Raw genomic sequence first — 14,600 nt, forward strand, 5'->3', positions numbered from 1 at the left:
TGAACATAGATACTTGGTATGTCTTAAAATTGTATTCAAGCTGAAAAAAAAATATATTGCTTGGCATAAAGAAAAAAAAATTACAAACAAGCCATACTTACCTACTGCGGTCCGACTCCCCCCTGCTCAAGTTTATTTACTGCTTCTTGATCAGGGAGTCAACCAATCACTAATCAAGGCAGCCTTAGAACATTTGAAGGGCTTATAGAAACATAGAATGTGTTGGCAGTTAAGAACCATTTGGCTCATCTAGTCTTCCTAACAATATGAATCCTATCAATAGTCCCTGGCCCTATCTTATATGAAAGATAGCCTTATGCCTATCCCTATCTTATATGAAGGATAACCTTATGCTTATCCCCATCTTATATGAAGGATAGCCTTATGCTTATCCCTATCTTATATGAAGGATAGCCTTATGCTTATCTGTATCTTATATGAAGGATAGCCTTATGCCTATCCCTATCTTATGTGAAGGATAGCCTTATGCCTATTTTTATCTTATATGAAGGATAGCCTTATGCCTATCCCTATCTTATATGAAGGATAGCCTTATGCCTATCCCTATCTTATATGAAGGATAGCCTTATGCCTATCCCTATCTTATATGAAGGATAGCCTTATGCCTATCCCTATCTTATATGAAGGATAGCCTTATGCTTATCTGTATCTTATATGAAGGATAGCCTTATGCCTTATGCCTATCCCTATCTTATATGAAGGATAGCCTTATGCCTATTCCTATCTTATATGAAGGATAGCCTTATGCTTATCCCATGCATGCTTAAACTCCTTCACTGTATTTGCAGCGCCCACTTCTGCAGGAAGGCTATTCCATGCATCCACTACTCTCTCAGTAAAGTAATACTTCCTGATATTACATTTAAACCTTTGCCCCTCTAATTTAAAATGATGTCCTCTTGTGGTAGTTTTTCTTCTTTTAAATATGCTCTCCTCCTTTACAAGTGATTATAAAAGGGTCTGCATTTTCTTTAAAAAAAACAGCATCCCTCTTGTCCACAAGTACTGTAGTGCTCTTAAAATAAAAGATAAAATGCTCATTTGGACAAGACATGGGGGCAGCTCCATTCATTTTTCTCCATTCATTTTTCTCTCCATGCTGTGGGATTGTTTTTCAACAGCTGGGACAGGAAGACTGGTCATGGTTGGGGGAAAGCTGAACGGAGCAAAGTACAGAGATAATGAAAACCTGATCCAGTGTGCTCTGGACATCAGATTGGGCTTAAGGTTCAACTTCTATCAAGACAATGGCCCTAAGCACACAACCCATACAACACAGGAGTGGCCCATGGACAACTCTGTGAATGTCTGAGTGGCCCAGCCAGAGCCCTGACTTGAACCCACGGCTCTGGAGAGACCACCTGCAAATGATGGTCCCCGTCTAAACTGAGTTCTAGAGAATTTTAACAGAATGGCAGATGATGCAAAATCCAGTTGTGCAAACCTTGTGGCTTTATCCCCAAGAAGACTGGAGGATGTAATCACTGCCAAAGGTGCTTTAACTTGGTTCAAGCATCTGAAACCCTATGTCAGTGCAATATTTTAGTTTTTCCTGTTTAATAAATTAGAAAATATTTATAATATTCTGTTTTTACTTTGCCATTGTGGTGTAGAGAGTGCAGATTGATGGGGGGCATTTTTTTATTTTAGCATAAGGCCACAAGATAACAACATGTGAGAAAAGTGATAGGGTCTTGAGACTTTCCAAATGTATTATATATACAGTATATATGTGTGTAATAAGAAAGTCACTTTTTGTATGAATTTCTGAGATACTGAATGTCAATATCATAGAAATGCATAAAGAAAGGGACATCTTTTCACACGGTAGATGCTGTAGGTTTCTGGGAGTCAGGGCCCCTTTCTCGTGGCTTAACAGCAGGACTGGAACAGGATCAAATTTGGAAAGTAAAGCCAATGGAAAGAAACTTATCAGTGCAGCTACTTAACTGATCAAATTTGCTACCTAAAAAGAAAAAAAAATGCTACTTTAAGTACATGCTATACAGTACACAGAAAAGTGTACTGGATGCCAACCAGTATACAGATAAAATATCAGAATATTTAAGGATTAGATTCTGCCACATATCTATTAAGATATGTGAAGTATCTGAAATTTTATTTTATAGCTTGAGATTTTCTAGGTTGCAACAAGAATCTTCTCATTTTAGAAAGGTTAGGTGTACAGACAAGACAAGGCTCTCTATTTTCTACATTTATATTTTGGGAGTTGTTTCATGCATGTACACACATCGTAAAATAAATAGCAAAATATGTCCATAAAACAGGAATAAAATACATAAGTGTTTTTAATTAATAATGTGCACAATGAATGGCTATGGAAGTGTCTAAAAATACCATCGTAATGTTCAATGTTGGAATTACGGAAGTGTTTTTAAACAGTGTGCACTGTCCATAGGCTTTTATTAGGCACATATTAAAAATACTCCCATATTTAATTTCTAATTTACATCCATAGTTTGCTATTGATTTACAATGTGTGAACATAGCCTAATTCAGTAATAGCGATTCTAGTATTTTCAAATACACTGCTCAAAAAATAAAGGGAACACTATGATAACACATCCTAAATCTGAATGAACAAACTAATCGTATGAAATACTTTCGTCTTTACATAGTTGAATGTGCTGACAACAAAATCACAGAAAAAAATGGAAATTAAATGTATCAACCCATGGAGGTCTGGATATGAAGTCACACTCAAAATCAAAGTGGAAAACCACACTACAGGCTGATCCAACTTTGATATAATGTCCTTAAAACAAGTCAAAATGAGGCTCAGTAGTGTGTGTGGTCTCCACGTGCCGTATGACCTCCCTACAATGCCTGGGCATGCTCCTGATGAGGTGGCAGTGGAGGTGGCAGTCTCCTGAATGATGTCCTCCCAGACCTGGACTAAAGCATCCAACAACTCCTAGACAGTCTGTGGTGCAACGCAACGTTGCACCACAGATGTGCTCAATTGGATTCCGGTCTGGGGAACAGGGGGGCCAGTCCATAGCCTCAATGCCTTCCTCTTGCAGGAACTGCTGACACACTCCAGCCATATGAGGTCTAGCATTGTCTTGCATTAGGAGGAACCCAGGGCCAACCGCACCAGCATATGGTCTCACAAGGGGTCTGAGGATCTCATCTCGGTACTTAATGGCAGTCAGGCTACCTCTGGCAAGCACATGGAGGGCTGTGCAGCCCCCCCAAAGAAATGCCACCCCACACCATTACTGAACCACAGCCAAACCGGTCATGCTGGAGGATGTTGCAGGCAGCAGAACGTTCTCCACTGCGTCTCCAGACTCTGTCACGTCTGTCAGATGTGCTCAGTGTGAACCTGATTTCATCTGTGAAGAGCACAGGGTGCCAGTGGCGAATTTGGCAATCTTGGTGTTCTCTGGCAAATGCCAAACGTCCTGCACAGTGTTAGGCTGTAAGCACAACCCCCACTTGTGGACGTCGGGCCCTCATACCACCCTTATGGAGTCTGTTTCTGACCGTTTTAGTGGACACATGCACATTTGTGACCTGCTGGAGGTCATTTTGCAGGGCTCTGGCAGTGCTCCTCTTTGCACAAAGGCGGAGGTAGCGGACCTGCTGCTAGGTTGTTGACCTCCTACAGCCTCCTCCATGTCTCCTGATGTCCTGGCCTGTCTGCTGGTAGCACCTCCATGCTCTGGACACTAAGCTGACAGACACAGCAAACCTTCTTGCCACAGCTCGCATTGATGTGCCATCCTGGATGAGCTGCACTACCTGAGCCACTTGTGTGGGTTGGAGACTCTGTCTCATGCTACCACTAGAGTGAAAGCACCGCCAGCATTGAAAAGTGACCACAACATCAGCCAGGAAGCATAGGAACTGAGAAGTGGTCTGTGGTCACCACTTGCAGAACCACTCCTTTATCGGAGGTGTCTTGCTAATTGCCTATAATTTCCACCTGTTGTCTGTTCCATTTGCACAATAGCATGTGAAATTTCAAAAATCAGTGTTACTTCAAAAACTTGGAGTTACATTGTGTTGTTTAAGTGTTCCCTTTATTTTTTCTTGAGCAGTGCACTAACAGAACCTTGTGAGCATTAATAGGATGTTCTTCCCCTGTTACAACTATAATCACATACAGTATACAAAAAAACTTTATTTCTATATCTAATAAAGTAGTCAACCAATAACACTTTTATAGGTTTTTACACTGTAATGTAAGAAAAAATAAATTCTATTATCATAAAGTAATGTGTATGTATAACCTGGAGCATAACCTATATTAGACATCTCAACCTGTGAAAAAAATAACCGTTCTTAGCGCCAAACTATTTTGAGCTGTTTTGTGATGAATTTACATTAATAATGGTATAATGCTTATATGTATCAAAAAGACCCATCTTTCTCAGATCCCCAAAAGGCGATTGTGAAATGTATAAACTCGCATTAGAAAAGAAAAAAACAAGTAAACTGAAATGATGCTTTATAACGTCCAAGAGACGCCTGACCCAATTAGGTCATGTCTAGGTTTTACTTTATTAGATCCCAGTACACTTTACAGCCATGCCAATAATAATCACCACTGGTTACAACAGGATTATCATAACGTAGCGTACATGCCTACAGGAAAACCCAGGCAGTGCTGACAGAGCACAGCATGATGGCTCAATGATCCAAAATGGTAGTAATTGCTTTACTTCTTTATTTCTTCTCAAGCATACCGGGAAAGGCATCTTTGTCCAAGGAAATAAAATGAAAATGAAGCATATCTTGCACAAAAGATACTTTAATGGCAAAGCAGATAGAACCAACCATAAGCAAAATAATGTTTATATAGTACAGTGTGCAGAAAGTATACCTCGGAAATCAACCCAGAAGTCCCAAACAAAACCACTGTAGCCTAATAAAGAGATCATCACAATCCAAGTTTAAGTTGCAGACATTTTGCCTGTGCTAGCTCAGTACCTCTGTAGTTGCCTGTGCACCTACAGCTGTAAGGCTGGAAGCTCACTAGGTGATGATAGCGCTTTAATGAATACAAATAGGCCACCTCATCCTTTTTTTGCATTTCGCTTTTGAGGAGATTAGAGCAAAATGAAAACTTGAACGGGGTGTCACTGAGAAGTCACAGCCCAGGGGAGAGAAGGTACTGATGTGCCTGGCATGTTTTCCAGACATTTCTTTTATTTCTCACAAGCAGAGGGTTTTATTTTATTCATACCGTGGGGACGGTATCATCATTTGGCCAATATTCGGTCCTCAAATGGTAATGATCAAAAAATGAAAAATGAAGATGTAGTGACTTATATAACGATCCGAAAACTAGTTCAGACAAGACGTGTTCATGTCTAGGTAATAAACCTACTTTTCCTTAGTTCCAGGAACCTGTAGAGCACAGCTCCACTCCAGCCAACGCCACACACCTGTGCCGCCGACTCGCTGGCACCGCCCCGGCTTCAAAGCAGCCGAATCCAAACAAGGAAAATGTCCAGCCCTCAGGGATGAAATAAAATCCTCTTGCTTTATCAATATAAATTCCAGGACAATACAGGTACAAAACAGCAAACCTCTGATACGTTTCACGCACTTGTGCTCTTAGTCATAGAATGATCTGAAAATATGTTCAGGACTAGGTAATAAACCTACTTTTCCGTAATTGATGAGAAATGCCAGTCATCTATTGACTTTTATATTGTTATAACAAAGACATTTCAGAAGTAGCATTTAAGATAAAATATACTATTTTACAAATCAACTATATGGCACCACTATATTTCTCATCAGACCATACACCGATCATTGGACACTCGCTATTAGTACATGTGGTGCCGACAACCATAGAGTCCAGCGGAGGTGCTAGGAAGTAATTGAGGACAGACTTAAATAGATAGCAAGTAAAGACACAACGATCAGCATCCTGCACTCACTGCTAAGTGCCGGACTAGACACTCCTACGTAGAAACCACTAGAGGACCTTCTGAAGCCCGGTCCTCCGGTGGTCTCCATGTAGGAATCCGGTACTCAGTGGTGAGTGCAGGAAAACACACTTGAAATACAGATATACCAGGCACTGCTCTATGTGCTACTGATCGTCCCGTAGAACAGCTCTGTGTGGCTTATGGGTGCAAATAGCAGCTGACTAAGTCTTCAGGTGCGAACATTCATAAACAGGCCGGAAGAAGCGTCCGCAGTGACGCGCAACTAGTAGCCTTCAGTGGTGTGCCCCGTGTCTGAGAGCTGTGCCGGCTCTCACTCCCCGCTTTGGATTTGCACTCTTTTACATCTCTGCAGCTATTTCGTAAGAATAAACTTCTTCACATTGCAACTACAGTCCGAGTGAGTGCGACTTCTTTCCGTCTTACTACTTTTCCATATTTGGTGAGTGCAGGATGCTGATCGTTGTGTCTTTACTTGCAAATTATATAACTATTTTGTAGTATCCAATGCAAAAGGATGGCGTAACACTATATGTATGTCAATAAACTGTTACCATCACATAGCTCAATGTATCCCTGTGGAGTGCAATAGTAACTGTTGAAGGACAAAACTCTACTCCTTGTAGCTCTGTTCTAAATATTTCCTAATATTTAACACACATTACAAAGAAAAGCATGTCGTATTCGGCTTTAATGTAAAAATACATTACTGTTCACTGGCAAAATAAAAGAAAAAAAAACTAACTAGTAGCATGCATATTAAGAGAATGAAGACACAATAATAGCATGGAGAGAATGGAAATAATAGCATGGTGAGAATAGAAAATAATAGCATTAAAATAACAGTTCCACCTCATTTAAATTGCATGGTCAGAAAAAAATAGAAGGCATAATTATGAATAAATTGCAGTAGGTTAACATGTGCATGGCCATATGCTAGTAAATCAAGATCAGCAACCAATTCTACATACAGAATCAAAGTACTGATATAAGGAAGGCCCCTTACTTCAGCCTTAACGATAAAATAAATTGACCTCCACTTTTGAAATCTTTCATCCAAAAGGGGTTGGAAGCTACACTCTTCATTTAGTATTAGGAAATTATATTTACAGACTAAGATTACAGAAGAACAGTTATTTGTGCATAGTGGTGGGGCACTACAGTCATTCAGAACTCATATCGTTGTTGCTCCCTCTGACTAAAGTCTATGCAGCTGACTACAGGATGCTGCAAACTGCTACAGGTTGTCATTTAGGCAGGGCTGGATTAGGAGAATCATGGGCCTGGTGCTGAGGATTCTGGGGGAGGGGGGGGGGGGGGCTTTTTATGTTTTCACCACAAGTCCACAAAGTTTTTGCAAGCAGACTGGCAGAGATCTTCTCTGGACTGTAGCTTAGTCAGGAGGAGTGTGGAGACTACCACAGCCTTGTGCAGCCTGTCTTCACGTTGCTCACACATGGCGCGTGAGTCACGGCCTCCTGTACCATCCAAGGGCCATCATTCTAAAAGTGTGAATGTCCTGCCAGAGGTAGGACGGTTGACTTTGCATGTGTGCGTGTGGCAATTTATTTTGTCCAGTTGGGTCAGTTAGGTAATGGCCTAGGGCTGCATCTCCATCAGCCCCTTCCTGAATTCGCCTTTAAAAAAGATGTCCAGTGCTTAGAAATGTATCCCCTTCCTGCAGGATATGAATAAATGTCTGATCGTGGGGGTCCAACCACTGGGACCCCTCACAATCTTCCATACTGGTCCCCGGCTCAGCGCTGCTAGAGCGCATTTCGTACCCAGCAGGTCAGCTGGTACAAACATACCTCCTCCATTCATCTCTATGGGAGAGGAACGCTGTGATCTCTGCCTCTCCCATAGAGATGGATGGAGGTGGATGTGTTTGTATCAGCCGACCTGCTGTGCGCAAAACATCACTCACAGCAGCTCAGCCAAGTTGAGGCCCCTTACAGGAGATTGTGGGAGGTGGTCCCAGTGGTCGGACCCCCCCCCCCCCCCCTGCAATCAGGCCCTATCCTGTGGAAACGGTATATATTTCTAAGCACTGGACTTCATTTTTAAGGGCTATTGGTGCCACTGTATGCCTCCCCTACATGGGGCCGAATTCAGGGATTTTTAGATGTCCTGGACCATATTGTCTCCAAGAGAACTCACAATAATTCTCTGTCCATCCACTTTTTCCCCTTCAATACATAGGAGCGTTTATGAGTTATAGATAAAATTTGACTTTTAGCAGAATATAAACAGATATGTTCTAGCAGAGTTTTGGTATGTTCACACTGCAGAATTTCATTATTTATTTATTTATTTTTTAAAGAAAGAAAGAAAAACTTCCATGTATTTTTTTACTCATTGCTTCTGTACAGAATAGTGCAATCTGCTCCACTATTCAATACAGAAAAAAGCATACTGGTGTATACTAGCCCAATGGAGGCCAAAAGGATATGAATGCATTTGACTTTTTCTAGTGCATACGGTGAGCACAAACTGCAAGAGCAGAGTATGTGGAGGCTTAAACAAGCAGTTCACATGCAGCAAAGTCTATTATAAGATAATAATGTAGAGCAGTGGTCTTCAACCTGCGGACCTCCAGATGTTGCAAAACTACAACTCCCAGCATGCCCGAACAGCTGTTGGCTGTCCGGGCATGCTTGGAGTTGTAGTTTTGCAACATCTGGAGGTCCGCAGGTTGGAGACCACTGATGTAGAGGATCCTCTACAATATAATGTGTAAGCTTTGTGCTTAGGCTATGTTCACATCAGCGTTGTTCAAATCCGTTATGATATGTCTGTTTTATGAAGGTCACTCATGGATATAAAAACTGATGTTAACAGAAGTAAAATGGTAAAAAAAAAATGTTGTAAAACTTGCATATAAAATAACAGACTGTTAACATACATTATTACTGGTTAAAAAAAAATCCATTTATTTCCATTAATGTCTGTTATTTTTTCATCAGTTTTTGTGGGGGTTTTTTCTGAGCAAGCTCAGTAGCAATAACGGATAAAATAATGAATAGAAATAAAAGATTCTAACGGGGTTACTTGGGTCACCATAGACTTCAATGTTAAATTACTACATCTATTATTACATCCGTTATTTATGATGGAAGAAAAAATCCTGCTCGGAAATACTCAAAAATAAAGCAAATTTAATGCAATGGACAATAACAGTACAGTGGAGATGAAAAAAGCACATTGACAATGGGATCCGTTACCTTCTTTTTTCATCTCCGTTGCTCATTTCTATAATGGAGATGAGCAACATAGATTAAAAATGCTAATGTCAACCCAGCCTTACCTGTTTTAGCTGATGAGGCAGGCATGAGATTTCAGCCATATTAATTTGAATTTCCACACTGGAATGATTTTCTACTGCTACCTACATTTTCCATGAAACTTCTGGCTTTGCAAAGAAAGGGGGTGGAGTCTCATCACTGCAATTCCCCTAATAAAAATCACTTGGCTAGACTACAGCAGGCAGCAGCCTTAAAGGAGCACTCTAGTGCAGAGAATTCCTGCTCCGTCCTGCCCGGGCTGCAAAATAAATGAAAATGAACCATCACTCACCTCCCTGGGTCCCGCGGAGCGCCACTACAGCTGATCGGTCCTCCGGTCCATCTCCTTCATACTTCCGGGTGTAACAAAGCGTCACATGGCGCTCAGCCTATCACCGGGCGAGGCAGAACATTGCAGCGGCCAGCGATAGGCTGAGCGCCATGTGACGCTTCGTTACACCCGGAAGTATGAAGGAGATAGACCGGAGGACCGATCGGCTGTAGTGGCGCTCTGCGGGAACCCAGAGAGGTGAGTGATGGTTCATTTTCATTTATTTTGCAGCCCGGGCAGGACGGAGCAGGAATACTCTGCACTAGAGTACTCCTTTAACTTTTGAGACTCATAAGTTAAATTACAGTACAGAGATCTCTCCAATGATCTATTTATACCCAGGACTGTATCTATAACAAGGGGGCATTCTCTACATTTAGAGGAAAGAAGGTTTCTACACCAGCACAGATGTTTTTTTTTTTTTTTTATGTAAGAGCAGTGAGACTGTGGAACTCTCTCTCAGGGTGTAACGCTCACAGTAGTAGTAGTAGCGCTGCTGGATGTGGATCCTCCAAACCTGTGTGGCAGATGACACGGGCCTGTCTTTGAACCCTCTCCAGCTCCACTATATCTTTCTTGTAGACTGGTGCCCAGTACTGTACACAGTATTCTATGTGTGGTCTGACTAGTGATTTGTACAGCGGTAGAATTATTTCCTTGTCATGGGCATCTATTGATGCACCCCATGATTTTATTTGCCTTGGCCGCAGCTGCCCGACACTGGTCATTACAGCTAAGTTTACTGTTAACTAAGACCCCTAAGTCCTTTTCCATGTCAGTCGTCCCAAGTGCGCTCCCATTTAATACATAATCCCAGCCCGGATTTTTCCTCCCCATGTGCATTACCTTACATTTATGTAAGATCACCCTTACGAAAAGTCCCTTTACAAGATCTGTGTATTGCTGAACATATATACTGTATAAGTGTTGCTATTAGAGATGAGCGAAGTTACAGTAATTCGATTTGTCACGAACCTCGCGGCTCGGCGGTTGCTGACTTTAGCCTGCATAAATTAGTTCAGCTTTCAGGTGCTCCGGTGGGCTGGAGACTCTCTCTTAGGACTGTATCCACCATTTCCAGACCAACGGAGCACCTGCCATTGTGACACCTGCCATTGTGAGACTAAGAAACAACAGTTGCGAATAAGCTCACAGAACAGGACCGCTATGTACAATGCCATGTGTCAGCTGTTATAACCATGAGACTCTAGAGCAGGGAAAGTGTGTCCTCTCATACCATGCCATATGATGAACCTATAACATATACTCCATTTTCAGGTGAAGAGATTACTTGTGCCACGTTAAGAGACTATTTCGCTGTCTGTGAGATTGTTCAGCAGTTTGTTTGTTTACTTTGAATGTAATGTATGTGTTAATGTAATACTGTGTATCTGTGATATTACACTATGTACTGATTGTGCACCTTTTAGGTTGGGTTGCTGGACTGGTAAGCTGTGGAGAGAAAATCATAAGATTTTAACTACCAGAAGGATTTGTCAGCACCGGGAAGGCCCAAGAAAACCTGAACTGATGTAGGCATGTGGGTTGTGATGCTGAAGTGCTGATAAAAGAAGCAGAATGAAGCAGATAGTAATAAGCTTTTTTTGCTGCCATGGGGTAAAGTGTGAATAGTGTGCCAAGGGGTGAAGTGTGAATAGTGTGCCAAGGGGTGAAGTGTGAATAGTAAGCCAAGGGGTGAAGTGTGAATAGTAAGCCAAGGGGTAAAGTGTGAATAGTGTGCCAAGGGGTAAAGTGTGAATAGTAAGCAAGGGGTAAAGTGTGAATAGTAAGTCAAGGGGTGAAGTGTGAATAGTGTGCCAAGGGGTGAAGTGTGAATAGTGTGCCAAGGGGTGAAGTGTGAATAGTAAGCCAAGGGGTAAAGTGTGAATAGTGTGCCAAGGGGTGAAGTGTGAATAGTAAGCAAGGGGTAAAGTGTGAATAGTAAGTCAAGGGGTGAAGTGTGAATAGTGTGCCAAGGGGTGAAGTGTGAATAGTGTGCCAAGGGGTGAAGAGTGAATAGTAAGCCAAGGGGTGAAGTGTGAATAGTAAGCCAAGGGGTAAAGTGTGAATAGTGTGCCAAGGGGTAAAGTGTGAATAGTGTGGTGCCAAGGGGTGAAGTGTGAATAGTCTGCCAAGGGGTGAAGTATGAATAGTCTGCCAATGGGTGAAGTGTGAATAGTGTGCCAAGGGGTGAAGTGTGAATATGCAGGCTGTCGCTAAAGTAGTGTAAGCTGGGCTTTGTCAGCCTAGGCAGTAGTCAGTTCTAAGAAATCTGCTGGGTTGTAAAAATGTCCTGCTTTAAATGTGGTCCAAATGTTTCTTTAAGGCTAGGTTTCCACACAGATTTTTTCGGGCATTTTTTAGGGAAAACTGCAGCAGCAGTTTTTGAACCAAAGTTAGAAGTTGATTTAGTAGTAGAAGTACAAGTCCTTCTTTTATATTTCCCATTCCTTTTGAAAACACTTCTGGCTTTGGCTCAAAAACTACAGTGGCAGTTTTCTAAAAAGGCCAGGAAAAAACCTACAGTATATAGAAACCTAGCCTTAAGACAAGTCTTGGTTTGTCCAAAGAGGTGCTTACTGCCTGAATGTGCAGTTACAACTTTAAATCTTGGTGAAGCAGTGTAAATGTTATATTGTAGATTGTAAGCCTTGGTGGGCAGGGCCCCTCTCTGCACCATTCTGTAATTCAGGTTTACTGTTCCATGTTTTCATTTGCTATTTATTTATACTTCTCGATATGTAATATGTACAATGACTCAAAAGTTAATAGTGCTATAAAATAATAATATAAAATTATATTTATAATATTTTACTACTTACTGAACTTTGTGCCTGCATCTTCTGCCTTATCTGCAGCTGCACAACACTATCCTCATCCTCTGTCTTCATGCGTTGTGTGTACATCTCTATTTCTTGTAGGAGATGTCCAGACATTGCCTTTAAATCCTTCAGCTTCAGCTCTTGTAGATTGTAATTCTGCCTTTTTAAAACAGAAATATAAAGCTTACACTTTGCAGATTATTTTTACATATCCTGCTCCATGTCCCCTTCCCAGTTATGAGTACTACTGTTTTATAGTTTTATATCATTGTGGTTCAACCTTGATTTCCCATCATATTGACAGACTGATAACGGATTACTGAAACAAAGGTTGTTCTAGTGGGGGGGGGGGGGGGGGGGTTATAACCTGGTAAGAGAAGAAAGAAGCACTTTTCTCTGATTAGAAGTTTCTCACATTTGCATGTTCTCACATTTGCATTCCAGTGTTAAAACTTATCTCTAATTCACAGGATAGGGGATAAGTGTCTGATTGCAGGGGTCTAACCTCTGGTACCCCCTGTGACTTCTATAAAAGGGGACCGGCTCTCCCGCTGAATGAAGCAGTGTGTCGGCAGTTCATTCACTGTCTATCTAAACGATGTAGTCATGTATCTCCGGCGCTCCCATAGACAATGTCTGAATCATGTGCAGACCCACTGCTCCAATTAGCATGGACATGCTGTTAATAGGGGACAATTGTTTAAGCTCAAAAATACCCCTTTGGGGTCTATTCACACCGTACAAAATCCTGCGCATATATGATGTGCAGGATTTTATGCTGCAGAGTTCAATGTAAACTAAATGACTTAAAACAGCTTTGAAAGGGTACTCCGCTGGACGGCGCCGGGAGCTCGTGATGTCATAGCACCGCCCCTCATGACGTCACGCCTCGGCCCCTCAATGCAAGTCTATGGGGGCTGTCACGCCCGCTCCCTTAGACTTGCATTGAGGGGGAGGGGTGTGATGACATGAGGGGGCGGGACTATGATGTCACGAGCTCCCGACACTGGCTCCATCTTTCGGAACAGTTTGTTCCAAACGCTGAGCAGCGGAGTACCCCTTTAAATCCTGCACATCAAATCTGAACAGGATACTGTGTGTGTGAATAGACCCTTATGGTCTATTCACACGTACAGTATTATGTGCAGATTTGACGCGCAGGATTTTCTGCTGCAGATTTCAATGTAAACTGAACAAAGCTTGAAATCCTGCACATCAAATCTGCACAGGATACTGTATGTGTGAATAGACCCCTAGGGTGTATTCCCACATTCAGTGTCACGTACAGTATCCTGCACATATTTGAAGCACAGGATCTGAAGCTGCAGATTTTATGCTGCAGAATTTAGTGAAAACTAAATGGCTTAACACAGCATCAAATCTGCAGCTTCAAATCCTGCGCATCAAATATGCGCAGTGTACTGCATGTGTGAATAGACCCTAAAGGTAAGTTGCAGAATAGAGGAAAATTCAGACAATAAGTTAAGATGTTAAATGGGCTCTGTCAGATACAAAAACTTTTGATATGTTGTAAAGCATGCAAAACCAATAGGTTTTTCAATTGCTTTCATTAGAACATTTTCATTATTTAATACTGAAAAAGCCAGCCAAACAACTGCCCCCCCCCCCCCCCCTGCCTGCTTGGACACATACTAGTCCTGCTGTGTCCATGCGTCATCACCTATGTCATGGACACACTTCCTTGATTGACAGCTGTGAGTGCAGGGCTCGCAGCTGGAGGAAACATCCTCCCACTGTTAGTTGGGTCCCGCTACTGTCAGTGAGGTCGAGCTGGAAGTTGTAGTTTTGCTAATGCTAGGGGAGATGTGAGCAGACAGCATACTGAGGGAGGGGGCGGAGACCTGTACAGTGAGGCCACGCCCCTGCCTTTGAGAGGAATTCAGACTAGTGAGCTAAATTAAAAGTGTAATAAAAAAAGTAAGTTGCTAGACACATAAAAATTAGATGTACATGGTCAGGATTAGGTACTGAGTGATATATTTAAAAAAATATATTTTTGTTGGATCTGATGGGTATGCTTTAAGGTACATCAAAGTATAGGTACTCGGTTCATCTGGGACTCTGCAGGGCCCAGCCAGTCCCAAACGACCATTCACCCAGAATATCGTAAATGATATACCAAATGCGTGAAAAAATATATATACAACCGCCGACGCATTTCTACTGGCTAATTTTTGCCAGTGTCTTCAGG

General features: G+C 41.9%; 1 protein-coding gene across 10 annotated transcripts in view; it reads right to left on the minus strand.

The window, feature by feature from the left end:
- Positions 1 to 14,600, minus strand: part of CCDC178 (coiled-coil domain containing 178) — a 372,333-nt gene that overhangs the window by 186,069 nt on the left and 171,664 nt on the right. For all 10 annotated transcript variants that reach the window (XM_056521798.1, XM_056521799.1, XM_056521800.1 and 7 more), the window contains exon 16: positions 12,389 to 12,548. In XM_056521798.1, coding sequence (XP_056377773.1) covers positions 12,389 to 12,548 — 160 coding nt within the window. The remainder of the gene's footprint in view (positions 1 to 12,388; positions 12,549 to 14,600) is intronic.

Source organism: Hyla sarda, chromosome 5 (assembly GCF_029499605.1).
Source record: "Hyla sarda isolate aHylSar1 chromosome 5, aHylSar1.hap1, whole genome shotgun sequence".
NCBI lineage: Eukaryota > Metazoa > Chordata > Amphibia > Anura > Hylidae > Hyla > Hyla sarda.